Source organism: Momordica charantia, assembly GCF_013281855.1.
Source record: "Momordica charantia cultivar OHB3-1 chromosome 6 unlocalized genomic scaffold, Mcharantia_2.0 BLBB01000006.1, whole genome shotgun sequence".
NCBI classification, from domain to species: domain Eukaryota; kingdom Viridiplantae; phylum Streptophyta; class Magnoliopsida; order Cucurbitales; family Cucurbitaceae; genus Momordica; species Momordica charantia.
Window position 1 is genome coordinate 2,960,357 of NW_028275164.1, and position 26,561 is coordinate 2,986,917.

General features: G+C 30.7%; 3 protein-coding genes across 3 annotated transcripts; 1 reads left to right on the plus strand and 2 right to left on the minus strand.

Annotated features, from left to right (window-relative positions):
• SSL3 (strictosidine synthase-like 3) lies at positions 1 to 3,435 on the minus strand. Its single transcript, XM_022279430.2, has 4 exons — positions 2,858 to 3,435; positions 1,409 to 1,684; positions 832 to 999; positions 1 to 605 (listed from the first exon to the last, which is right to left on the minus strand). Exons 1-4 carry the CDS (start codon positions 3,217 to 3,219, stop codon positions 203 to 205), a joined length of 1,209 nt encoding a protein of 402 aa, XP_022135122.1. The 5' UTR covers positions 3,220 to 3,435; the 3' UTR covers positions 1 to 202.
• A 3,219-nt stretch (positions 3,436 to 6,654) lies between these two features.
• On the plus strand, positions 6,655 to 16,935 carry LOC111007175 (putative oxidosqualene cyclase). The gene is made up of 18 exons (XM_022279428.2): positions 6,655 to 6,909; positions 8,378 to 8,566; positions 10,208 to 10,297; positions 10,790 to 10,984; positions 11,295 to 11,379; positions 11,636 to 11,802; positions 12,381 to 12,569; positions 12,927 to 13,040; positions 13,627 to 13,749; positions 13,862 to 13,984; positions 14,097 to 14,195; positions 14,361 to 14,417; positions 14,506 to 14,552; positions 14,909 to 15,052; positions 15,563 to 15,740; positions 15,987 to 16,067; positions 16,476 to 16,559; positions 16,675 to 16,935. The coding sequence occupies exons 1-18, from the start codon at positions 6,718 to 6,720 to the stop codon at positions 16,795 to 16,797; spliced, it is 2,280 nt and encodes a 759-aa protein (XP_022135120.1). The 5' UTR covers positions 6,655 to 6,717; the 3' UTR covers positions 16,798 to 16,935.
• Positions 16,936 to 17,707: 772 nt separating this feature from the next.
• Positions 17,708 to 20,515, minus strand: LOC111006822 (beta-amyrin 28-monooxygenase). Its single transcript, XM_022278901.2, has 4 exons — positions 19,836 to 20,515; positions 19,334 to 19,731; positions 18,512 to 18,699; positions 17,708 to 18,273 (listed from the first exon to the last, which is right to left on the minus strand). The coding sequence occupies exons 1-4, from the start codon at positions 20,366 to 20,368 to the stop codon at positions 17,968 to 17,970; spliced, it is 1,425 nt and encodes a 474-aa protein (XP_022134593.1). The 5' UTR covers positions 20,369 to 20,515; the 3' UTR covers positions 17,708 to 17,967.
• Between the last annotated feature and the right edge of the window lie 6,046 nt (positions 20,516 to 26,561).

Below are 26,561 nucleotides of genomic sequence, written 5' to 3' on the forward strand. Positions count from 1 at the left end.
TAGAACGTGTAAGATTATCTCTAATTTAAAGATAATAGTAATTATAATCATAAAGAATCCACAATTAACCAATAATCTCAGTGATACTAACCTTAAGAAAAAGGAAATAAGAACTTAACAAAGAAGGGTAATAAAAGAAAAGGAAAAAAAAGGAACAGCAAGTTCACAGGAACTTATAAATAGCTAACTAATTCTTCCAAACTTAATGCAAGTTATAGACTGCAACAAAAGACATTAGAACACTCCCAATCCATAATTTTCCATCTTTTTCCTCAACCTCACTTGCTGCTTTCACAACCTTCCCCTGGCTATCTTCTAATATCTGCAAAAGCTTCCCCTCTGGACTGTACTTGACAAGCACTCCATGAGGCCAACCGCCAATGTGAAGAAGGAACTGAATTTTTGCTGATATTGGAAGCTTGAGCATAAATTTCCTCAGTTTCGGATACCGAGCTTGCAGACTGGCAAGCGTAGAACGCCGACAATGGATTGCCACCCAAAATTCACCCTTGTCATTTGTTCTGACGTTATCAGGAAATCCAGGAAGAATGGCGAAGAGTTCTGTTGTTCCTGCTTTCTCGCCCTTCAACCAATACTTGCGTAATCTAGATCGATAATCAAAATGAGTTTGATGAGTGAATATGATTTGGATGCTAAAGTAGTAAATGAGTTGAAATAAAGAGATTATGTTTGTAGGAAACTTTTGTAAACCGTTGGTGTTCTTTCCATCTTCTAAACTCAAATGCATGGACTAAGAGCTATGAGTAGCACTGAAGTAATAGCTCTTGAATTAAAAACTTAAGAGACATTTGGAATTATAAAGAGTTTCACCTTCCTTTGGGCCCTTCGCAGAAAACGAAGAACGAACCGTCCTTGCTTAGAGACACACCATTCGGAAAGTAAACGTTCCGCACAAGAACGGTGGTTTCTCTCGTAGCAGCATTATATTTCAAAACTCTCCCAGTGCTTTCAGCAGAAAAAACTACTTGCAAGAAGTTCCTGCATAAGAAAGATAAGTTTTATTATACAACTCTTGGAAGGTTTCTTCTGTTCAAGTTGAGAGACAAGCAACAATCCAAGGCAAAACAACTCAGAATCAGTCTAGTTAATAGCTATGCGACTAAGAAATTTCTTCACTGTTTTAAGTTAAATTTCCGATTGTTAGAATAAATTGACATTTCAGTTCATAAGAATAGAGTAAAATATTTGCTGTTCCCTTGCTCCATTGTATGCTTCTAAAAACAAGTTTCACTGTTCCTTTTGCTTCTGATTATCATAAACCGCTCCTCTATGCATGCAATGGTGACCACATGAAAATAACCAGAGTAATTACGAAGTCTGCTTATTATAAATGCATGTCATATTTCGGTAATTAAAAAAGAGAAAATCATCATGGCTTAGGATTTACCTTCTGTGGTACATTGTGCTGCTATCCGTGAAGTACACATTCCCTTCGTCATCAAGGTCTAGATCATTGGTAAACTTGAACGGCACACCTTCTGCTTCAGTTGAAAGTGATGTTGCCAGACCGCCTTCAGGTCCGACCTTCATCAGCCCGAAGTATGCATCCGCGATATATAAATCGCCTGTTTTCTTGTCAAACCGGAGACCCAACGGACGGCCACATATGTGTTCGTTCTTCATATAACTTAAAATTGATGGTTTTGGATCACATATTTCTGACCTGAAACCACATGGACATAAATAATTAACATGTATCAGCAGTATCTAAAAACAATGAATACGTAATTAAGAAACATCAAAATCAGACAATGCTTCAAACATATTCTGGTACGAGGACAGATCTAACCAATCCTTGGGTTGCCCCATTCCAAAGTCTGCCTATAGTCATGAGTTTTCAAGAATTTGTGGTATACATACTAAAATAAATATAATCAATTAGTTCAACAACAAACCAACTGAAGCCAAACCTGGGGGATCAGAACACTAGTATTCAACCAAACCACTCCCCGTCTTATTGATTTCTTCATAAAAATATACATCGAATAAGTAGCCCTGAGGAACAATCCAGTTGGCAAGACCTTAGGGTCGATTGGTCATAACTGGCTTAAAGATCTCAAGTTCAAATCTTCCGGTGAGTTTAATACCAAAAAACTCTTGATGTCTCACGGGTCTAGATCTTGGGGCGGACGCAGGTACCCTTGGGTATAAAGGAGCAAAGTTCCGACTCCCCGTCATAAAAAAAATATACGTCGAATGAGTATGTTTTCCTAATTTTACTTAAAAAATTAGTGGATCTATATAACATTCTCCCCCACGTAACAGTTGGTATAGGCTGGTATTTTAAAGACGAATAAGAAAATTGAAAACTGGGTTCAGTTTGGGTTTCCTTTTCCCAAAAAAAATAATATTAAACGAACATTTGACATTTGTGTTTTGTCTCTTTAGCTCCAAATCCTCCTACATTAGTTTTTCAATTTTCTTGTTTCTGTTTATTTTAAACACTCTAGCACTAATATCTATGCCAGCCCTTTCTCAAGCGCCCTTCCGCTCCACTTGCGCAAAGGGATATATAGTAATCAGTATGTAAGAAGCTGTTAAAAAAAAAAGGTAAAAAGCCGAGAGGAAATTTGAATAAATTAGAGCGAGAGAGTGAAATATTTTCTATCTATTCTACTTACTAAAAAGAAAGACAAAGAGACAAAAAATTCTTCGACCCTAAGCCACCATCAGCCTTTGATTTAGAATTGAACATATAGCACTTTAATCATGCCTGCACCATCAGATTTTCTTCTATCCTTATCCATTGGCAATTTACAAAAGAGAACTACTCAACTCGCCACGATTAACGCAGACAAATTCGGCGAAAGAAGAAGAAGAAGGTGAAGAACATTACCTATTAGACGAAGTATAAGCAAAATCAGTCCAAGAATCGCCATTCCAAAACAGTATTCTACCATCGGCTACACCAGTGTAGGGGCCGCGCCCAAGAGGATCGAATGCCACGCTCTCGGGGCCCTGGACCTGGTCCTTAAACATGATCGTCGACTTCTGCAACAAGTTCTCGCTGTCTCTCTCGGTCGGCACCTGAGACCAGGGGGGCAATTCGACATAGTAGGTCTGAAAGTCGGGGAACTCCGCGATCGCACTGTGCTTGAATGGATCGGTCCCACAGTAGAAAGCGAGCGCGAGGAAGATCACGGCGAGGAGAGCGCCCCACGGCACGGCGGAGGCATTGTTGTCGCTCCGGCGCCCCATAGCAGAGAAAGTAAGATGTTGGGAGATTCTGGTTGAAGAAGATTGTTGGAAGTGGTTGGAGAATGGAGAGGGGATTTCGAAGTTGAAGAGAGGTTGGTAGGTGGGGTTTTATCTGGTTGGTAGTGGATAGAAGGTTGGAGTTATGGAGGGAAGAAGAATCCCAATCCGCCATGGAAAAGCTTCTATTTATTGCTTCCGGACCACACACAAACACCAGAACCTTGGTAATTCAATTCTATGCGGATTAGAACTTTCGAGTCTTGAAGGAGTGGATGGTTAAATTACAATTTTAACCTTACGCAATAGCTTTTCAAGAATTATGTCATGGATACTATGGTAATTATCCAAATCTAATAGTAGTTATCCAAATATCTTTTTTGAATTATAGTTTATAATTTTTTGTTTAGTACAATCAATTTGGGTATTGAAACTCATTACCGGATCAGAAAGATATGTCAAATATTATTAAACTAAGTTCATACTTAATAATTATAGTTTATAAATTTGGTTAATCAACATTGAAGTAATAAGCTTTACAAAAATATGTAAAATTAAATTTATTGTACATTTTTTTAAAGTTTAGGACCAACTAAACATAAATTTAAAAGTTTAGAGATTTATTAGATATTTTCAAAATTTTAATAATTTATTAGATACAAATGTAAAAGTTTACTGTATAAATTTATAACACATACATATGTAGATATATACATGTTACCGTTATTTAATAAGTAGGGTGAAAATACAAATCCACCCATAATTATTCAATTATTTGGTAAAGGTGGAACATAGTTAGTTGCATATTTAATCTTATTTCATGAATGTTATTTATTTTTTGGACGTATTAATAAATATTAATTATCTTTAATTAACTGTCAAATCGAACATAGTTTAAGTGGTTAAGACACCTCTTTTTGACCAAATAATCATAAGTTCAAATCTTCACTCTCACATGTTTTACTAAAAAAAAATATCTTTAATTAACTATGGACCCCAATCAATTATTTAGTTTTAATTACTATGTTTTTTTTAGAAAATATTTTAATTACTATCTATTATCTATACAGCTAATATGTTTAATGCTATTTCAATTATTGAATATTTGTTTTCGTTAGTTATTTTATTTTCTAAATTTTTTATAAGGATATTTTAAAACATTATTTAACCAATTATTGAAATATAATTTTATAATTATTAAATTACTTTTATTATTATTTTTTTTATAAAACAAGTGGGGTGAGGGATCGAATACACAACCTGTTGGTATGCTAGCTTTGACAATTATTAAAATTTATTGAGTAAAATTAAGGGTGTTCAAAAAAACCGACAACTCGAACAACACAACCCAAATCGGTTTAGGTTGGGTTAGAAATTTTTCAGTTTGGGTTGGTTCGGTTCGCGGTTTGAAAAATTATTTGACTGATTCAACCCGAACCGAACCAAACCTTATATTAAATTAAAAAAAATTATATATATATATATAAAAAAGTAAAATTTAGGGTTCCTTGTCGCCTCTCCCTTTCTCCCTCATCTTCTTCCCCATTCCTCCCCCATCTCTTCGTGAATACCCCCCAAAATTTCTCCCTCCCTCCCCCTCTTCTCCGTGAACAACCCAAAAGTTTCTACCTCATCTCTCCTCCATTCTTGATTTCGTTCAGGAAGTCCTTCAGAGAAACCCATCGCTTCGAGTTTCGTATTTCGGTGGAAGAACATCGTGAAGGCGAAGCAACAACTGAAACTTTTCTTCTTCATTCTTCTCCATCGCTTTCTCCTCTTCTGTGAATCATTCACCAAAAAGTCCACTGTATCCTAATCTCCATTGTCGTTTTCTATCCAATGTGCCGGTGTAGTGACATAGATCTAGTTCTTTCCGCTTGAGAGATTATCGCAAGCGTCATATCTCTCCGTCTCACAAACCCTACAATTTCTCCCCCTTCGTTTCTTTGTGTTTGGATTGATTTCTCACAAACTCTACCATAATTTCTCCTTCTGCTCATCTCTCTTTCCCCTCCTCTCTCGTCTCAACCTGGACCCGACAATCCATCCCGACCCGACCCAACTCGAAAACTCGAAAATATAATGGTTGGGTTGGGTTGGAACATATTTTCAGTTCCATTGGGTACCTAAATTGACCAATCCGAAAATTCGGGTTGGTCCAAAGAAATCCCTCAACCCAACCCAATCCGTCAACGTCCTTGAGTAAAACATCCACACCGTATTTGATTTGCTATGGAAAAAATTCACATTAAATATGACGTAGACTATATATATATATGTTTTTTTTAATATAACAAATATGAGATGAGAGATTGAACCTTGTTTAGAGAATAAGGTTAAAAGATGTCTTAATAGTTAAATTAGTCCTATGATGCAAATATGATCTGAAATATTAGTAATGAATTTGTAGTGAAAACTTATCATAAAAAAAAGCTTGAATGTAAAGGCACTCCTGTTATCATTTCTAGGAACATTAATCAAGTGCTTCTCCTAACAAAATATTGTTAATGTTTTTATAGATTTTTAAATTATTTTTAATTATCTCATCAAAGACTATGAAAGTTTTGAAATAGTATCTTCAACAGCTAAAACTACTTTGTAGTCAGAAAGAAAAAAAAAAGGAAAAAAAAAGGAGAATAAAAAGCTAAAACTAATTTTCAATCCTTCCATAAATCATTCCAAACTTATCCTAAGTATTGCATATGTTTATGCTAACCAACCATGCAAATAATCAAATTAATTTGATGTGTGGTAATTAAACATGTATAACCAAATTACAAAACTATCACCAACAAATAGTTGATCTCCTTAATTAAAAACCATATATATTCTTTTGAAAAAAAGTTTAAATAAAAACCATGTATATTCTTTATATGGTTTTCCATGTCCTGTATAGTAAATCAAAAAACTTCGACATTTGATCATATTTATTCGGTATTTTTTTAGTTCAACAATTTATGAGAATGGAGGATTTCGATCCTTAAGATGGTAATAAATATCTTATCTACTAAGCTAAGCTATGTTTAATAATAATTCATATAGTAGTTTTTCTCGTGTTACGTGTAACCTTAACAAATTTAATTGAAACGTTAAAGTAAAATATAGTGTATAAAGTTAATTAAATTTTGCATGAGGAAAAAAAAACAAAAGAAAAAGAAAAAGAAGTGTTTAAAGAATGAATAATAATAATTATTATTGTAAAGCAGCATCAGTTTGCATAATTTTTTTAGGTGGAGAAGAGGACAATGCAAAAAATGACAATAAGGAACCAACTGCCACAAAAGCGTTAAAATTCCCATAAACTAAGTCCAACTGATAACAGCACATAAGGCATGATATGTCTTTTGTTCTTATATTGATAATCCTAATTTTAAATAACTTATGAGAGGGAGAAATGCCTTTTGTACTCTTATATATATATTAAGTCCCTTTTAGAGAGAGAGACTAATTGGGTCGAGGGTCGAGGGCGAAGGGCCGAGAGTCGAGAGTTGAGGGAGAGAGATGTGGAAGTTGAAATTCTCGAAAGAATGGGAAACCAGCGAGAACAATCATATAGGAAGACAATATTGGGAATTCGATTCAAATCTTGAATCCTCTGAGGAAGAAAGAGTTCAAGTGGAAAATGCCTACAATGAATTTCGCCAGAATCGTTTTCAAGTTAAACAGAGTTCTGACCTTTTAATGAGACTTCAGGTTATAGAGTTATATCATTTTTGTTTTATTTTTAATTTATCTCTTTCTCTTTTATCCTTGTTTTTAATCTCTCTCAAAATAAATAATTATTTTCTCTACTTGATTGGATTGATGGTGATATGAGAATTGAGAAGAGAACTTAATCAGATTTTCCATTAATCAATTTATTTAAGCACAAAAAATAAAAATGGTACGTTCTTTTTATGTTTTTTTTTTCAATATATTCTATGATAATAACACCCGTTTCTCACACTTTTTTAAGACTATATGTCATAAATTATTGCTTGTTTTATTCGAATATATCTCAAGGAATAAGATGTCAATTAATTTTCATCCAACTAAAAAGCCAATTAAATAAAAAAGAAATTCTGAAGTTGTATTCTACCCTTTATTGAGGATTGCTTTTAAAACTATTCTACAGTATTGAGATGGTTTTAAACAGTAATTGATTTAATTTGTTTTGTAATTTATTTTTTTCAAGTTTAACGTAACAAATTATTGATAAGAGAGTTTGAACCTACAACTTCAAGAAAAAGAATATTGACGAATTAGAGATATTTTTTTTCAAGTTTTACCACTAAGCTATATTCATGTTCACGTTGACGAAACAATCTAATTTCAAACTATGATTATAAACCATCATATTACTAGATCTTCATGTCAAATAGATTTAGCAATTTTAATTAAATGGGTAATTGAAGTAATATGAGGTAAAAATAGTCAATTCATTGGTTGGCAGCTTATATATATAAATTATTGAACTTTGCTTGGGCACTTGAAGAAACATAATAAATTATTGAACATGAGTGTTTGAATGAACAATTGGATTATTATTATTATTATTATTTGTGTAATATGACTTTTGAAAACTTTCTAGCGTGAGGACAAGAACCAACAAAAGAAAAAAAAAAAAGACAATACAAGAGTCGTTTGCCAAAAAAAATATTGAGTCTCAGCTAATAACGATACATGATATTGTCAAAGCGAGTATAACTCAATATTAATCGACATATATCTTCAATGAAGAGGTCGTGAGTTCGATCCCCTACCTCACATGTTGTATTTAAATTTCTTAAGAAAAAACGCATAAAATTAAATTCAAACTCCAAAACTTTCTTCCTGATCCTATTAAAGTTATGTGAAAGAGATTTTCTACCTTAAAACTAAGGTTAAATTACAACTTTGATTCCTAAATTTATAAACTATGTCTAATAAATTCTCATTTTTCAACAAATTTCTAACGAGTTCTTGAACTTTTAAAGTTATGTTGATCTAGTCCTTGTGATTTGAAAATCTTCTTATACGTAAATAATTCAAAAAGCTAAAGTGTGAGGAAGTCGATATATAAATAGCACAAAATTGAAAGTTTTGTGGAACTTATTCGAAGCTTTTTAAAACATATAAACCTATTAAATATGGTTTTAAAAGTAGGTAAATTTAATTATTGAATATATTATTGGAGATATAGCTAAAAAAGGAGAATGGAAGTAAGGGGAAGTTACCAAGTGAAATAAAAATTGAGAGTGAAGAAGAAATAAGTGAGGAAGCAGTTGAAATAACGCTGAGAAGGGCAATCAGATTCTACTCAACTTTGCAGACACAACATGGCTTCTGGCCCGGTGACTATGGCGGCCCTCTGTTTCTTCTTCCTGGCCTGGTATTTATAATTTTTTATTATTTTTTTGTCCTTCTTATTTATTTTATTATAATTATTCTACATTTTAGTTTTTTCCTTTCTCTTCTAATTTTTAATTTAAACCCTTTTGCGGCTTTGTTTTATATTTGTAAAGATCATATTCTCATAAATGGGTCCGATTGGTTCTAATTTTAATGTCATTTGTTTTCTTTACTATTATTATTATTTTTTTTTTATTTTTTTGAGGTCTGACGATTTCAGACCAACCTTTAAAATTTTGAAATTTTAAACTTTTGTGGAATAATAAAAAATCAAAATTATTATAAGTATTTTTTAGTTCGACAGATACATGATTACATTGAACCTGAGGGATCGTACTTCAATTTTGAGAAGAAGCTTAGGTTGATTGGTTGGATAAATTTAATTCATATATAAATTTTAACATGTATTTTATTTTTACTAAGTTTTGTTTTGATTAACCTATTATTATCGATTTTAAATCTACCAAATCAATTATTATGTATAAAAATAATAAAAAACATTTCATAGTACAATAAAATGATATTAGACTATTAGAGATCATATCATATGCGGGACCATGTTTATATTTTAAATTCTTATTTTGTTTTTTTTCCCAAACGGTCCCCTCCTTCGTCATTGATGATAGATTTTGATTTGAATTTAAACTTTAATTTTTAAAAAATAATTCTAAAAGGTTCTTAAAGAGAAATTATCGTTAATAACTCAGGGAAAACAATGGTCACTATATTTTAAGTTATTCCAAGTTCAGGTGGCTACGATAACCCTAGCTTCAATTAACTTCAATTGTAATCGGTGATAGTCTTTGTCTAGAGTCTTCAATCTTTTCGTGGTTCCTTTTGTTTTTCTTTGATCTCTCAAATTTCCACATTATGTGACACTTAACAATAATTTGACTTTAATAACCTTTTAGAACGGTTTCTTAAAATTGGGACTAAACTATTAATTTTAAAAATATGTGGACCAAATAAACATCTAATAAATTTGGGGACAAAAGTATATTTTATTCGATAACAATGTGGCCATCATCTCCAAATTAAACTAACAATGTAATTTTGTACGTAACAACCATGTCTTTTGTTGTTGTTGATTCTTTATTTCATTTTCAGGAACGGTCCCTAATTTCCCACTTTTAATAATTCTAATTAGTGTACGGATTATGAAATTTAGACACTTGATGTACAAAATTAATATTATTGTATGAATGAGTCAATAGCAGTTGTGTCCGAGTCAGAAATACTTTATTTGTATATTTATATATGTGCGTGTTTGTATGTATTTTAATGATATAAATATCAAGTTGGCTATCAGAAAAATAAAAATATGGAAAGATTTAAGTGGGAATGTGGTTGGTAGAAAATCGAGAAATTCCATTCCATGACAAAAATTTAATATATATTTTTAAAAATATCACAACATTTTATATTTTTATAAATATAATATAAATTATAATGACTTTTCTTAATCGATTTTACCTTACATTCCAATTTGATTTTAAATTATACTATTGTTATAAAATTTCAAAATTTCTACTATATTTATTTTAAATAAATACCTCTAGAAATTTTGAAAGTAGTTAATGAAAATAAAAATATATTACTTACCTGTGATTTGGTTTGTTAGGTGATTGGGTTAAGCGTGACGGGAGCCTTTGATGCAGTCCTCTCGTGCCACCATCGAAAGGAGATTTGTCGCTACCTTTATAATCATCAGGTTTGTTTGTTTTTTCTTGCACAATTAATGTTTACTATTTTATTTTTCTTTTTGTCAATTTAAATATTGTTTAACTGATGAAGACATATATTATCGACTAAAAGATCGAATGTTCGAATCTTTACCTCATATGTCGTTGAACTAAAAAAAATGAAATTATCTTTTTTTTATCCATTATTGCATTACAATTAATGTTCATATATCTTTTTTTTTGCATTTATATATCATTATTTTTTATATTTGGTGATAGAAAAAATATTCAGATAAAATGAAACTTTAAAAAAATAGAGATAAATTAAAAAAATGACGGGATGGAAAGGAGTTATCCATTTAATCTAATTATTATATAGTTATTTAAAATTTAGAGAGCAAATAGTAACTATCTTTTTTTCATTAAAAGAAAAAAAAAGATAAAGAGTAATTATCTTCTCTTTCCAAATTTTAATAAAATGGAAAATCGTTACTGACGTGGAAATTAATATATCCGTTCAGAACGAAGATGGAGGGTGGGGATTGCATATAGAAGGGAGCAGCACAATGCTCTGTACGACTCTGTCATACGTCAGCTTGAGATTGTTGGGAGAGGAAATGGACGGTGGCGATGGAGCGTTGGGTGATGCAAGAAGATGGATTCTGGATCGAGGTGGGGCCACCTCCATCCCCTCTTGGGGGAAATTCTGGCTCTCCGTAAGACTGTCCGCATATTTTAATCTTCCTTCCATTTTTATTTTTTATTTAAGTAATTAATTAATTATATAATTAAGTGAATTCTTGACGGTCAAATAATCGTTTCATCATTTTTAAATAAGTTAAAAATGAATAATATTAATATTATATTTATATTAGTAAAATTTTGTTAATTTTTTTATGTTTTGTAAATTTTTTTATAATATTTTTGAAATGTCGATTTACTTCTTATAGATATTGAATCATGCATGCATGGGCATATTGACGGGGATATTTAATATTGAATTAAGTAACTTATTTTGATATTTAGGTCCTTGGCGTGTATGAATGGGAAGGAAACAATCCGCTTCCACCTGAGATATGGCTCTTGCCTTACTTTCTTCCCTTGCATCCAGGTTTTTTCTCTCTCTATTTTGTGTTTTTTATTTTTAGAAATAAAAAATTGCATATATTGTTTTTTCCTTTTCTTTTTTTTTTTTCTCGGTGAAGCTGAATGAAAAACAAAATTAAGTTGAAGTTGTTTTGGCCCATCTGATAACAATTTTACATTTTTTAGGATTAAAATTGTTTATTTAGAAATCTACTCAAAGTAATAATATTGAAAAATAAATTACTATTCAAAAAATGACGAAGATTGATTGTCACGCGCAGGAAGAATGTGGTGTCATAGTCGAATGGTGTACTTGGCAATGTCATATTTATATGGGAAGAGATTTGTAGGACCAATCAACTTCATCATAATGAATCTTAGGCAAGAACTTTACATACGTCCTTATCATACTGTTGATTGGAATCATTCTCGAAACCTATGTGCTAAGGTATACCCTATGTAATCGTTGGTTTTTCTAAATTTTTTTTTTCATCTATCTCAATCAATAAATAAATTTAAGTAATTTCAATAATTATATTTTCTAGAAAAATATAATGCTCATCTCTCGAAGAAAAAGAGACATATCACGTGAATTATACGATAAAAGTTAAAAGAAATAGTTACATAATAGACTAGACTTTTTTTTTCAATGCTTTAGTTACCCACTTATCCTATATTCTTTTAATCAAATAGTACATTGTCTAACCTACTCGATCATAACATATAAAATAATTTAATTATATAAATCTCTCATCAAAGCTAATTATTATATAATCATTCATACCTTGTATTCTTGTGGTAAGGATGAGAAATTTTTCATGAAGTTAAGTTATTTCTCATATTACTTGAAGTAGTGATATTTTTATGAAGTCAAATGCCCTACACTGATTACAGTTTTGATCAGTCAAGACAATGAACCCCAATGATAAAGATTCAGTTTTAGTGTAAGTCACATGACATCGATTCCGAAAAATAAAAAAAATTACTTTTTTCCAACTTTAACTCTAACCCAATTCTCGCGAGTAGGAAGACTTGTACACCCCACGTTCCAAGGTACAAGATATGTTATGGGATTCAATTCACAAGTTTGGGGAACCATTTTTGAAGAAATGGCCTCTCACAAAGCTCAGGCAAAAGGCTCTTGACCTTGTGATGAAACACATTCACTATGAGGATGAAAACACTCACTATCTTTGTCTTGGACCTGTAAACAAGGTATATTTAGGACTCATTTGGTAACGCTCCTGTTTCTTCTTTCTTTATTTTTAATGAAGAAAAATGTGTTGCATGGTTTCAACCTCCAAGAATTCAAATATGATAAAACAATGTTTTTATTTATGTTTTGGAACAAATTGAAAATGAGAATAGAGAAACTTGTTTTGATTGTTCCTAAAATTTCTATAGAGAATGTTCCTAAAAAATAGAAACAATAAACAAAGTTAGTTGTAAAATACTTAGAAACAAGAAACGAGAATGTTATCAAACGGACCCTTAGTTTCTTCTTCCATTTGAGCCCATTTTTCTAATATGGAATTAATATGATTAGCCATGTGTGGGCTTTTTAATTTGTAGGTGCTAAACATGGTGTGTTGTTGGGCCGAGGATCCAAACTCAGAAACATTTAGAACACACATCTCAAGAATCAAAGATTATCTTTGGCTAGCTGAGGATGGAATGAAAATGCAGGTTCCTATATAATTAATTCTCTTCTCCTATACTTAGGGTAGTGAGCCCTAAAAATCTTTTATATATGCATTTTACATTAATATTTTTAAAATAAAGTACTTTGGTAACGAGTATTTTCATAAAAATATATTTAATGACTAATCATTTTGATGTTTGGTTCTAAGTCGTTAAAAGTATTTTCTAAATGCTCCCTCGGATAAAGTTTTCTCACATGATATTTTGCTTTTTACTTTATTCAAAAATTGTTTAAAATCACCCTCATATACAATGATTTGAAATGAGACGTAGTTTTGGTTACGACAAAATTAAAATGCTTCTAGTCATACTTTAGATTATATTTGAAAACACTCTCAATTTGTCTCTATCCCAATGTAGTAACTGGAATTTTTGGGAGGACTTGTTTCGTGAGAAACAAATGACTCTTAAAGAAAATAGATTAACTTAGGAGTTTGACTTGTAGGTCTCTCACTTCACCACCGACCTCTCTTATGCAATGACGAGAATTATTAAAAACCTACATTTATTGAGATATTGTTCTTATTTATAAACTCAATTGATCGACGAATTTATTGGTGGGTGCTCGCAGGGATACAATGGATCTCAATTATGGGACGTAGTTTTTGCCGTACAAGCTATAGTTGCAACTGATCTAGTTGAAGAATATGGTTCAACACTGAAGAAAGCCCATGATTTTATAAAAAACTCACAAGTATAATTTCATTAAGCTTGATTAATTTGAAAATATGATAAATTCACTTTTGATTTTTAGAAGTTCACAAAGCCAAGTTTTCAAGTTGGATTTTTGTATTAATGAAAATTAGATGAGGAGAAATGGGGTTGGACATCCTAGTGATTGGTACCGCCACGTGTCAAAGGGTGGATGGTCCTTCTCAACTGCCGACAATGCCTGGCCTGTCTCTGACTGTACTTCCGAAGCTTTGAAGGTAAAAATTAATATTCTTTTAATTTACACATTAAAAAAATACTTTTCACAAATCCTTTTAACTTCAATTTTTGAATTTGGTGAATAAAGATGTAATAGAGAATTTGTTGCAGGTAGTAGTTTTGCTATCACAAATGCCATCTACAACCGTGGGTGAGCCGATAGCGGTAGATAGATTATATGATGCTATTGATTTGATTCTATCACTTCAGGTAATTATATTTATAATCGTTTTAAATTTGAAAGCGAAAATTAATTATATAGAAAGTTTGACCGTTCTCATAATAATTATATTTCATGACTTCAAATAATATAATTGGTATATTACAAAAACCATAATCCATCGATGTATACGCATAATCATTATTGATATGCAGAATTCCAACGGAGGATTTGCATCATATGAACTTACAAGATCCTATCCATGGCTGGAGGTAAAAATTCTGTTTCCAAAATTTTCTTCCCAAAGCATGTAGAAGGATAGTTTTTACAATACTAATATAAAATTTTTGTTTGTTTTAGATGTTGAATCCAACTGAAATATTTGGAGATCTCATGATTGACTATCCGTAAGATATTGTTGGACGCATGATTTTGAATGAGACAACGAGTCAGTGTCCTAATTAATGTGGACTTTCTAATCATACTAGTTGGACACCTATAATAAGGACTTTGCATTTGTGTGACTAAGTACTAACTTAAGCTTGAAAATGTACGTACGTGTTTGAATACCACACTGGTGCAAAGTTCTAATTGTAGTCTCGCCAACTCATCTAACTAGAAGTCCACGTAAACTCGGATTCTGACTCATCGCCTTATCCACAATCTTCCATAAACAGATATGATTTCTTTTGCTAATGAGCAATATTTCAAAGGCCATTGTTTGGATTAGAAAAACTAAAAAAATCTATTGGTAATATTGAAGATATGTGGAGTGTACTTCAGCAGCAATTCAAGGACTTAAAGCATTCATGAAGCTGCATCCAACTTATCGCAAGAAAGAGATACAAACATGCATTTCCAAAGCTGCCAACTTCATTGAAAGCATCCAGCAGCATGATGGATCATGGTAGATTACCTTTATCTTTGACCTTTTAGAGTGTTGTTTATGGCGTCTATTCGATAATCAATCATCATAACATTAATATGTTTCTCTCGAATAACCTACCTCACATATTTTGACAAACGATTTTCAAACTATTTTTAAGAAACTGAGATAGAGCGAAATTTACAAAGGTTAGTGTTATTGTGAACATCGAAGTGCTTATTCACACAAAATTATGATTTTAAAAGAAAGAGTAATTTGTTTTGAGAAAGAAGAAGCACAAAAGATAGCTTTTTAAGAAATATGTTATTTAAAAATATTTGTTCGAAATCTTTAATATAAAACAAAAATTTAGCAGGAGCTCATACTCATTTTTATTTTTATTTGTCTATATAACACATTGTCACTCGCCACTCAGAACTCCTATGGATTTGTGTAGAGCTGTTTTGAAAAATAAAAAATACCATACGAATCATAAAGATTGTATTACATTATAATTTTTTAGCTAATAATTCTAGATTATAACTATTTTAGGTATGGATCATGGGGAATTTGCTATACATATGGCACATGGTTTGGGATCAAGGGATTGGTTGCCTGCGGGAGGACCTATGATAACAGCAAAAGCATAAGAAAGGCAACTGACTTTCTTCTTTCCAAACAACTTAAATCTGGTGGTTGGGGAGAGAGCTATCTCTCAGCCCATCACAAGGTACATTTTATTCGATCATCATCTATCAACAATAATTTAGAGCGGATGTACATGCTCAAAATGTATAGAGAAGCAAAATTCTGACCCGATCTTGAAAGAACAACAACAGAAATTAACATTAGATTGATCTATATTTTGGAAGGAATGTCCGTATTCAATTATAGAGAATCAAAGTACCAACCTTAAAAAGAAAGATTGTCTAGCTATAACATCCCCTTTTTTCTCAATTGCATTAATGGTGGACAGGTGTACACCAATCTCAAAGGCTGCAAATCACATCTAGTCAACACTTCATGGGCCTTATTGGCTTTGCTCAAAGCGGGGCAGGTATTCCTTCCATTAATATAATATATATATATATATTATATTATTTTAGTTACCTAGATTTTATACGTTTTCAAAATATCTATTTCTGTCTCTGTATTTTTATAATTTATAAAGTAACTATCTTGATTCTTTCATTTTAATTTTTACTTATTTTTTCGATTATATTTTTAGCCTGCACTAAATTTGTTGAAACGTAGTTAGAATATTATTAAATAGTTTACCGTGGGTATAAAATTTGAATTAAATTAATCACTTTTTATAAACACGTACAATAACTAAAAGAATAAAAGTTAAAATACATTAATTTTAAGTAGAAATTAAAGACATTAAGTTAGTATTTAAAGTCTATTTATTTCTTTGTTTGACAACTCAATTTCGTGAGAAAAAAGTCATTTGATCATTGGGTAGGTACAAAGAGACCCATCTCCTTTGCATCGAGCAGCAATGGTGCTAATTAATTCACAACTCCACGATGGAGATTTCCCACAACAGGTTTTTTCTCTCTCGAGATTGCTTTATGAGGATATAAAATAATATGGTTGAAAATTGGATTTTTTTTTTATTGGTCCATTTTTGTTTAATTAATTAATTTGATGAATTTTGGTAGGAAATCATGGGAGTTTTCAACAAGAGTTGTATGATCAGTTACTCAGCCTACAGAAACATATTTCCAATATGGGCCCTTGGAGAGTATCGCATTAAGGTTTTGCAGCCTCATGCAAAATGCTAGTACCTTTATATATGTGTTACATGAAAAAAAAAATTAAATTGGAAGTCATGTATAGGGAAATAAAAATATCACATAGTTAAAATGTTTTTGAAAAATGTTTAAATATATATATCCAGAAAATATTTTGCTATTATTTAATTATTAGGACTTCGGACTTGTCAATGTTAATCTCTACCATGCATATGTATAATATTTTTTAGTTCGCATGTATACCTTATTCACTTATATATAGAATTTGAGAAACATGAATGAGTAATCAGAGAAAGAATTAAATAAAATCTAACTAAAAATTTTGTATATCTAAACTAGAAGAAAGGAGAATTAAATTTAAATTGGAAAGTCAATTCCTTATAAGAATTATAGATTTCTTTTTTGTTATTAATTTTTTTATATAGTTTAGTACAAATTCAAAATAATTTTACTCACTTCCATTTATATATGATATCAAGAAAAATAAAATAAAATTTTAATTAAAAAAAACTAATTAAGGATCATAACATTCTATATTTGTTATTATTGTATATTTATAGGGACATGTTTAAGTTAAAACAAATACAACTTTCAATGAGTCTAAATAATCTAGTTTAACCGGTTCATTCAAACAAATCAAGGAATATAATTTCAACAAATAGTTTCAAAGTCCATAATATAGAAGGCAGGAAATAATTTTTAATTCTAGATCTAATTTGAAATGAGAAAGATTTGAAAGAAATGTAATTAAAATTATTTGTTTTTAATTTTAACGGAAGAAAAAAAAAACAATAATTTTACTTTACTACGTTTCAATCCTGATTTACAAATTGAAAATTAAAATAGAACAAAGTCAAATTAGTAATTTACATTAAAAAGTTATCTTAAAACCCAGTACGTAGAATCCAACCATTTCAATCTAGAAACCACTCATAAAAAGTAAAACCAAAATTCAAAACTAATTAAACTTTCAAATTGTTCAAATTACTGATAAAAACAGATTTCAAACATAGTCGCCCACTCGAATATAATCCAACATATTAAAACATATATATATATATATATATATATATATATATATACACACATACATATGTGTGCGCTGCACGTGAGGGCTCATGACATAACACCCAACTTTATTAAAACCGAAATTACGAAATCACCCCAGTACGAACACGTGGCGAGAGAGAGAGAGTGGGATTAGTTGGGCGGCGCGTGGCGGAAGAGGCGGACGGGGAGGCCGTGGACGGGGGTGAAGATGGAAATGGAGGTGACTTTTTCGTCGGGAATGCAAAGCTGGAAGCTGAAGCGCGTGACCAGGTGGTGCATAAAGACGAGGAGCTCGAGCCGGGCGTACTCCTTTCCAGGGCACATCCGCGGGCCGCCGCCGAACGGCACGAACGTGAACGGCGCCGGCCCTTTCCCTTCGAACCTCGTCGGGTCGAACTTGTACGGCTCCGGGAAGTACGCCGCGCTTCTGTGTGTCGCCGTCGCACTCCAAAGTATCTTCCGTTCCGTTCACACGTGAACCAAAACCAAACATTATTTCCCGTACGTCTTTTTTACTTAATTTCCTTCAATATAAAATATAACATTGACAAAATGCATTTAACGTGATTCACGATGGAAACACGGTGTCATGGAGTCATGGGTGACGTCTCACGGAAATTACTTGAACTCAAGGACATAATATTATTATTATTGTTGTTGTTGATTAATAAGAGTGGGGTGAGTGTGAAGTTACCTTCCAGCCCTTAGGAATATTGAAGCCATCGAATACAAAGTCTTTGAGGGCAACTCTGAAAGCTCCTTGAACTGGAGGGGTGAGCCTGAGCACTTCACAGATTACGTTCCATGAATACTTCATCTTTTGGATATCTTCCCAATTCAACAGCTCTCCCGCTGCCTTTGATCTTGCTATCTCCGTTTGCTCTAATTATTCCCAAATATCAACGTAATTGTAAAACATAATACTCTCCAAAACTTTTAAAAATAAAAGTTAAATCAAACCTTCCAAATTTGTGTGCCTAGTGTATTTTAATTTGTTTCTTTTTCTCTTCATTATTCAAGTAACACAGATCTAGAAAACATAAATTTGAAAAAAACTAAAGATTTAACTAAAAAAAGGGCTATTTTTAGAATTGTGAACTATAATTTTGGTTGTAGATTTTAAAATTGAATCTCAATTTTAAAAATATATATTTTTTAATTCTATTTAGTAAGATATTGTAAACTAACCAATTAAATATTTAGTTTAATAGTTTAATCTAAAAAAATTATTGATTTTTCTGTTAATATGTAGTCATAAATTTTGTCGTTATATAATTTATAATATATTATAGTATGTGAGATTTTACAGTCTATTTATCCGTAATTTAAAATTGAAAATATGAAAATGTAGTTGTGAGAATTTGATCACAGGAGGTAAAAACAGTTTTCAACAACAAATCTAAAAAAACAAAAAAGACAATTTCACTGAATCTGAAACAACAATCGACATACCAAACATGTCAGAGATTATATGACAATATACGATAAACGGGTGAATGGGTAGCAGATAAATTACCATCGTAGACGTTTTGGTAGACGTGGGGGTTAGAGGCCAAGAACTTGACAATGAAAATGCAAGCAGTGACAGTAGTGTCATGGCCGCCGACAAGGAGGCCGAGAATTTTGGAGGAAGCGTCTTCTTCGTTGGTGAGCTGAAGCATGTGCGACAGAATGTCTTGGTTGCCCGACGCCTTCCCCTCCGCCATCTCCGCCTTTCGCTGCTTCACAATCTTCATTATCTTCCCCCTCACAAACTCCGACGCCTTTATCCCCTTCCGGAACAACGTCCCTGGAAAATCTATCGGCACCGATATCGTCCCCCTCCCGATCTCCTCGAACCTCTCTAGGATCCTCTCCACCTCCTCCGGATCCTCGACCCCCATGAACAGCCGACACGCCAGCCCGAACGTGTAGCTGCAAGTAACAGCCGCCAGAGACTAAATTGTTACCGATTTCAAAAATGTATGCAGAGTATTTTTAGAAGTATTATAAATTAAAATAGGAGTTGAGTTGGTTACTATTTGACAGTGTGAGCGACGAGGATTTGGGATTTGTTATCCCAATGGGAAGCGAAGTGGAGTTGGGCCATGGAGTCCATAACGCCCACGTAACGTTTGAGAGCTTCGGGTCTGATGAACTGAGGGAGGAGCGAGATGGTTTCCACAGCTTCCTGATCCGCCGGGCCGGGGGCGCTTGGGAAAACTTTGGCGGCGGATTCCGGCCACCACGGAGTCACCAGCTTCCCCTCGTTGGAGAACAGAAGCTTGTTCCCGGCGGCGGAGCAGAAGGCGGCTGCCGGCTCCCCGACGATCGAAGTCGTGAAAACCTCCGTCTTGTACTTGGCGGTGCGGTCGAAGAAGAACTTCTCCGGCTCCCCTTTCTTCCGCGTCGCCGCCATCTCCAGGCTTTCGCCGAATATCGGGTAGCCGGAGGTGCCCGGCGGGATGTTCCGGTACGCGAACTGCGCCCGGTGCCGCCGGAACAGCAGCAACAGCCCACCACAGACGCACGAAACCAACACAACCACCGCCGACAATAACAGATTCTCCATGAACTACTTGTAATTTTCTTCACAGCCAGCTGAGCTTTTTTAAAGCGCTGTCTCAAGGGGAAAAAAAACTTCCTTTTTAATATCATTAAACATTCCACGACTCATTGTTTTTCTATAATTTTATTTTCTTTTACATTTCTCTCTTAAGGTTATTTCTGATAAGAAACTAAGTATTTTTTGTATCTTAAATAGTAATCGTTCTACAATCTTGTTTGATACATTAAATATTTGATAAGTACGAGCGAAAAATGTAAAATAATTTAAAAAATAATAATAATGAATTGTTGATTTTTTAATAATATAAGATTTGGTCTGAGTAAGTATTTTATATTAACAATTATTTCTGCCTCTTTGGGGTTGGGGCCCTTCCGTAACGATGCTTTCAAATTCTACATTTATCTTCCAAATCTTCTTGTTGTGGTTTAACATTAAATATATAGTATGATTTTGTATTTCTATGAATTATATGCATAGCAGGATTTCTTTTAATATTGTGAAAATAATAATTTTTTATTTAAATATATTTCTTTTTTTTTTAATTTCTTCTCACTAAGCGTCTTTTTTGTAATATCATTTACTCTTTTTACGGAATGCCGAAAAAAGGGAGAATATTGTTGAAATAAAGAGGACTTTTTGAAAAAAAAAATTGAAAAAAAAGGCTGGTTGGCATACTTAAACGTGAGATGAGAAATGAGGAATGCGGGAGAATATTACATGGAGTTGTTATTTGGTGAGAGAGATACTTGTGAAAATATTCCTAAAGGAATCAAATTTACTCAATAATTCATCCGCTAAACCTTTATTCATTTTTAACATGGTATCAGAGTGAGAGGTCTCGTATTCAAACCTTTGCATTGTCGTTTCTTTTCCATTTATTATGATTCTTTGCAATTTTTCAAAATAGTGTTGGTCTCATATATTTATTATAATTACTTTGTAACTTTTACCATTTCTCTCTTATCTATCAAGTTTTACCATTTCTCTCTTATCTATTAATTAAACTCGTAACTTTTTTAATTAATTATGTTATATTAATTTCTTTTTCATCTATATACCACTAATAATTTTTCTTCTAATAAAAAAATATATGATTTTTATTAGTTAATGTGATTTTATTATACAAAATTATAAATTAATATTAATTTTTTTACTTTATTATTATGAATTAATATCAATAGATGTTTTAAAAAATAATTCAATATATTAATTATTAGAATAATAAAATTTTATATTAAATGAGGGTTGTTTTAATAAAAAAAATATTTTAGCTGATGTAATTTTAGTTAATTATTCATTATTTACTAAAGTTAAATAATTTTTTTATAATAACAAATATTAACTATCTTTATTTTACAGTGAAATATTTATTATCAATAATATAGTAATAAAATAAATTATTATTATTATTATTATTATTATCATAATTAAAAAAAATTAACGTATTTATAATTAGTTAGTAATAAGAAATGGATATATTAATAATTTTCATATACCTAATTCCAATTCTGAATTTACTCTCACAGTTTTAGTAAACAATATTAAAATAATTTTGATCCCATTTTATTTTTTTGATAATTAAACAGGCCTAGAATGAAAAAGAAGGAGAAGAAAAATAACAAAACGTTAAAAAAAAATTGGGAATGGAATGACGAGAAGAGGAAAACAAAAACAAGAAACCTAATCTAATTAAAAAATAAAATAAAATAACAGAATTTAAACATTAAAAATTAGGAGCTTCATTTAAATATTGAAAATTTAAACAAATTAAAAAGTTTGAGATTTGTCATTATGAATTTCATTTGAAAAAAAAGATTGCAATATCAAAAGTGGCAGACACTTTGACAATTGCAGCAATCTACCACACATCTGCTCTGCCCCCGCATAGTCGAGATTTTTTAATTAATTATTAAATATATATATATATATATATATATATATATTTTTTAATACAACATATGGAGAATGATTCGAACTCACAACCTCTTGGTTAAAGGTATATGCTCGAGCTAGACTCGCTTTGACTCTTAAAAATATATAATTATATATATATATTATATAATAAAGATAAGAATATCATACGTCAAAACAAGCATAGCTCCCGGATAATTTGTATATATATCTCGAAATAAGAGTTTGTGAGTTCAAACCCCCACCCCACATGTAGAATCAATATTTTCATTCTCTTTGATAGTGTTTACCAGAATGTAATCAAATAGTGGGACCTAACCATAAACTTTTAATTTCATTCTCATTTCTTGTTTCATCCCCTACAATTATTATAATTAACTTCTTTTTATTAATTATTTTATACTTTATTATTTATTTTTCATTTATACTCCTAATAGTTTCAACATTAGTTAGTGTAATTTTATTATAAAATTTTTATTTAATTTTAATTCAACATTTTTATTATTAATTAAATATCAATAATTTTTTAAAAAATATAATTCATTGTTATTCAATATTATAATAATAAAATTTAATAATATTTTATATTAAATGATGGTTCTAATAAAAAAAATTTTAGTTGCTGGGATTTTATCTTAATTGTATATTATTTATTAGTATTAAATAAATTATTATATGACAAAAAAAAATTACTATCAGTAATACAATAAAATAAATTTATTGCTATTTTAATTTAAAAAATTGTACAATAATATATTTGTAATACACTAGAAAGAAGAAATGAACATACTAGTAATTATTATATATCTGATTCCGACGATTACAAACAATTTTAGTGAACAACATCAAATGAATTTTTATTCTAATTCCAGCAAATTTATGTTATTATTTATTTCTTCTAACTCATTCTCGTTGCAAATTGAGTAGTAAACAGGACTTAAAGGACTTAGACAACATAATGATGGATTGGATTGCGTCTCTTTCAAGGCACACATCTACTGCCTGAGAAGTGTTAAATGTAGTCATTATTTTGGTGAGAGAGATATTAAATGAAGCCATTATTTTAGTAAGAGCCCAACAGATATTAACTGAAGTGGTTTACTGGGTAGGGGGTTGTGTAAGTAGATTTTAGTAATTTGGTTGGTAAAAAAAATAAAAATTTCAGATTTTTCTTTTGGAAATTAAGATATTTGTGAAAAGAAATGGGAGAAATTTGGGAAGCTCATTTTTGGAGAGAGATGCACGTGTGTGGAGTTGACATGTGGCTTTAGAGAAAAAAAAAATAGAAAGAAAGAGGACGAAAAAATAACCTTCTTTGTGTTATGGTAAGTGAGACCAAATGGAGGAATGAAAGGAAAAGATTCAAACTTTTTTTAGAGACGAGTGAAATTGGTAACTAAATTATGTTGGTTAGGTAAATTATGCAAATTATGTTGGTTAGGAAGGAATTTGTGAAAAGGAATGGAGGAAATTTGGAAATGGGGACATGTTGAATATTTGTTAAGACTAACCCTTTTTTTATACAAAATGTTGGGGTGGAAAATCAAACTTACCACACTTTAATTATTGCTTATATATAAAGTAATTTTATTATTATATAAATAAAAGTGTATATATATATATATATATATATATATATATATATATATTATATGTAGGGCTCACATATTTAGAAGTAAAATAACTTCTCCGCCTATCTCACGTTCTCTCTTTGAGTTTAACGGTACATTCTCTACTATTTGTTATGTGATTATTAATTTTTAATTTACTTTCACCTCCATTATTATTTGCATCTTCGCATACTTTTTTCATTATTCATTTTTATTTCTTGAATTTTTCTCCCTTCAAAGTTCAAACTAAATGTTTTCCTTTTTTTTTTACAACTTTAATTACTCTGCATTTCACCCTTTAAATTAGGTATAACTTTTCAATCTATTTTCTATTTTTTCGGTTTTTTATTACTTTTTTTTTCTCATTCCACTATAATCATTTACATCTTTTTCATTTTTTTAATGTATAAAAATATTTGAATGGAGTCATCCTCATGAAAAAAGTAAATATATAAGTATGTTATATTTAATTATTTACATTTTTAAATTTATTATTTTTTTGAATTTTGATTATTTTATTAATAATACATTTTTTTGCCATTTTGAGTAAAACTTTAGATTTAGTTGAAAATTTTGTTTCAAATTAATGGTTAGCCGATAACATATCATTCAATCAAATGAATTTTTCGAATAAGTTCATGACATATTTTTGAATATATGTAAATTTATTATTCATGTTTTATTATTCGATCTTTGTACACCTATTTAAAAAAAGATATCAAAATGAGAAACAAATAAAATATATATTGTATTTAGTTTTTAAGTTTGGTTAATTATCCACTTTTTAAGTTTGGTTGAATATATTTTTAAGTTTTTGATTTTATTTAAAATAAAATTTTAAATAAAAAGAACCTATCAAAATGGGTAACAAATAAAATCTAATTATAATACGATTAAACGATACAAAACAATTAGTTAACTATTTAAAAATAAAATTACCAAAAAAATGAAAACATTGAAATATAATAAACAAGCATTTGTTCTTATTGTTCAAATCCAAATTTTATTGGTTTGAAAGAAAAGAAGAAAGTGAAGTAATCTTGACAATAAGAAAAGAAAGTTAATACGTCAAATGTAAACTTAGCATAGCTCAACGGATTGAAGTATATATTTCAATAAAAAAAATCGTGGATTTAAATCTATATGTTGTACTAAAAAAAGAAAGTTAAAATTTCAAACATAAAGAAAAGTTAAATAACAATGAAAAGGAAATAAATGAAGAAATGAAGAAAAATTGAAACTAGAATGAAGAATGAGAAGACGAAAAAAAAATTAGGGAGAAATAACTTAAAAATGAAAATAAATAATTACATATAATAGTAATTAATAGAAAAGAGAATTTACCATTACACTGCGATGGAGAAAGTTAGACACTTGGAGTAATTTTATTTCTAAATACGTGGGCCCTACATAATATATATATATATATATATATTTATTTATTTATTTATTTATTTATTTATTTATATAACAATAAAGGTAGTTTACACGTGGCATATTTTAGACAGGATTAGAAAGGAATATGTGGATAAAAATTTATAAGAAAAGAAAATGTGTAATTGAGTAAGGTGAATTGAGAGAGATAAATTGAAGGGGTTATCGTGGACCATTTAAATGAAGAGAGAGAATGAGGTTATAAATGGGTATTTATTTTGAAGATATTACTATTTAGGTTGAAACTTCTAATTGATTAAACTCCGAATTAATTTGATATTGGATTATTAATTTAGGTAAATTGACGCAGCATACGATCTAGATCCTAGATCGGCATTTTTAGGATCTGTAGTGATTATTCTTACTAAATCTTTTTATATATTTATTATTGAATTTATGAGTGGTTATTTTATAAATATTTTTAGAAATCAAATTATTATAGAATTTAAGAAATTATATATTACGTATGTTTAAGATTTTTGCTGAGAATGAAACAGAATTTTAGAAATGTGTTATAATTTAGAAAAATGTTTCATACTTTTATTGAAATGTTCCAAGCTTATGAAATGTCGTTTAGAAATAGAGGTTTCATAAATGGTTTTAGAATTTTGTGAAATATATTTTAGAAATAATTTGAGAAATAAAATTTTATGAAATATTAAAAAAAAAAACACAAATTTTAGAATTGATCTGAGAAAGTTAAAAAATTCTTAAAAAGAAGAAAATAATAATTTTAGAACCGTTTATGATATTTGAGAATTTTATTCAGAAGGTAGTTTCCAAGCCACCACACTATGTTATTGTATCCATGTGATCACCTGTATGCTATATGAAAATGTTTCTTTAATCACCTCCGCTATTCCACTTCCTTCTATTCAAAAAGGCGAGCTGCCCTTGCTTAAACAAAAAGGTCGAATTCGAGGGTCGGAGAGTTGAAAATAAGCGTAGATCCGGAAATTCCCGAATAGGTCAACCTTTTAAACTGCTGCTGAATCCATGGGTCTTAGCTACTCGCTTTCGAACGATCTTCCCCCACCTTCTGAGTTTGTTTCCTTTCTCCTTCTCCCTTGTAGCTGTTACCCAAATTTGCGCAAGTGTGTCCACACCCCCCAAACTGACTTGACGAGGACTCCATTCTCGACCTAGAAATAAAAAGGTCTTTGGGACCATTTAACTCCGCACTGGAAGAATTGATATAATGCCTCAAGTCCAAGATTTGGACCAACTTTTGGAATATGGAT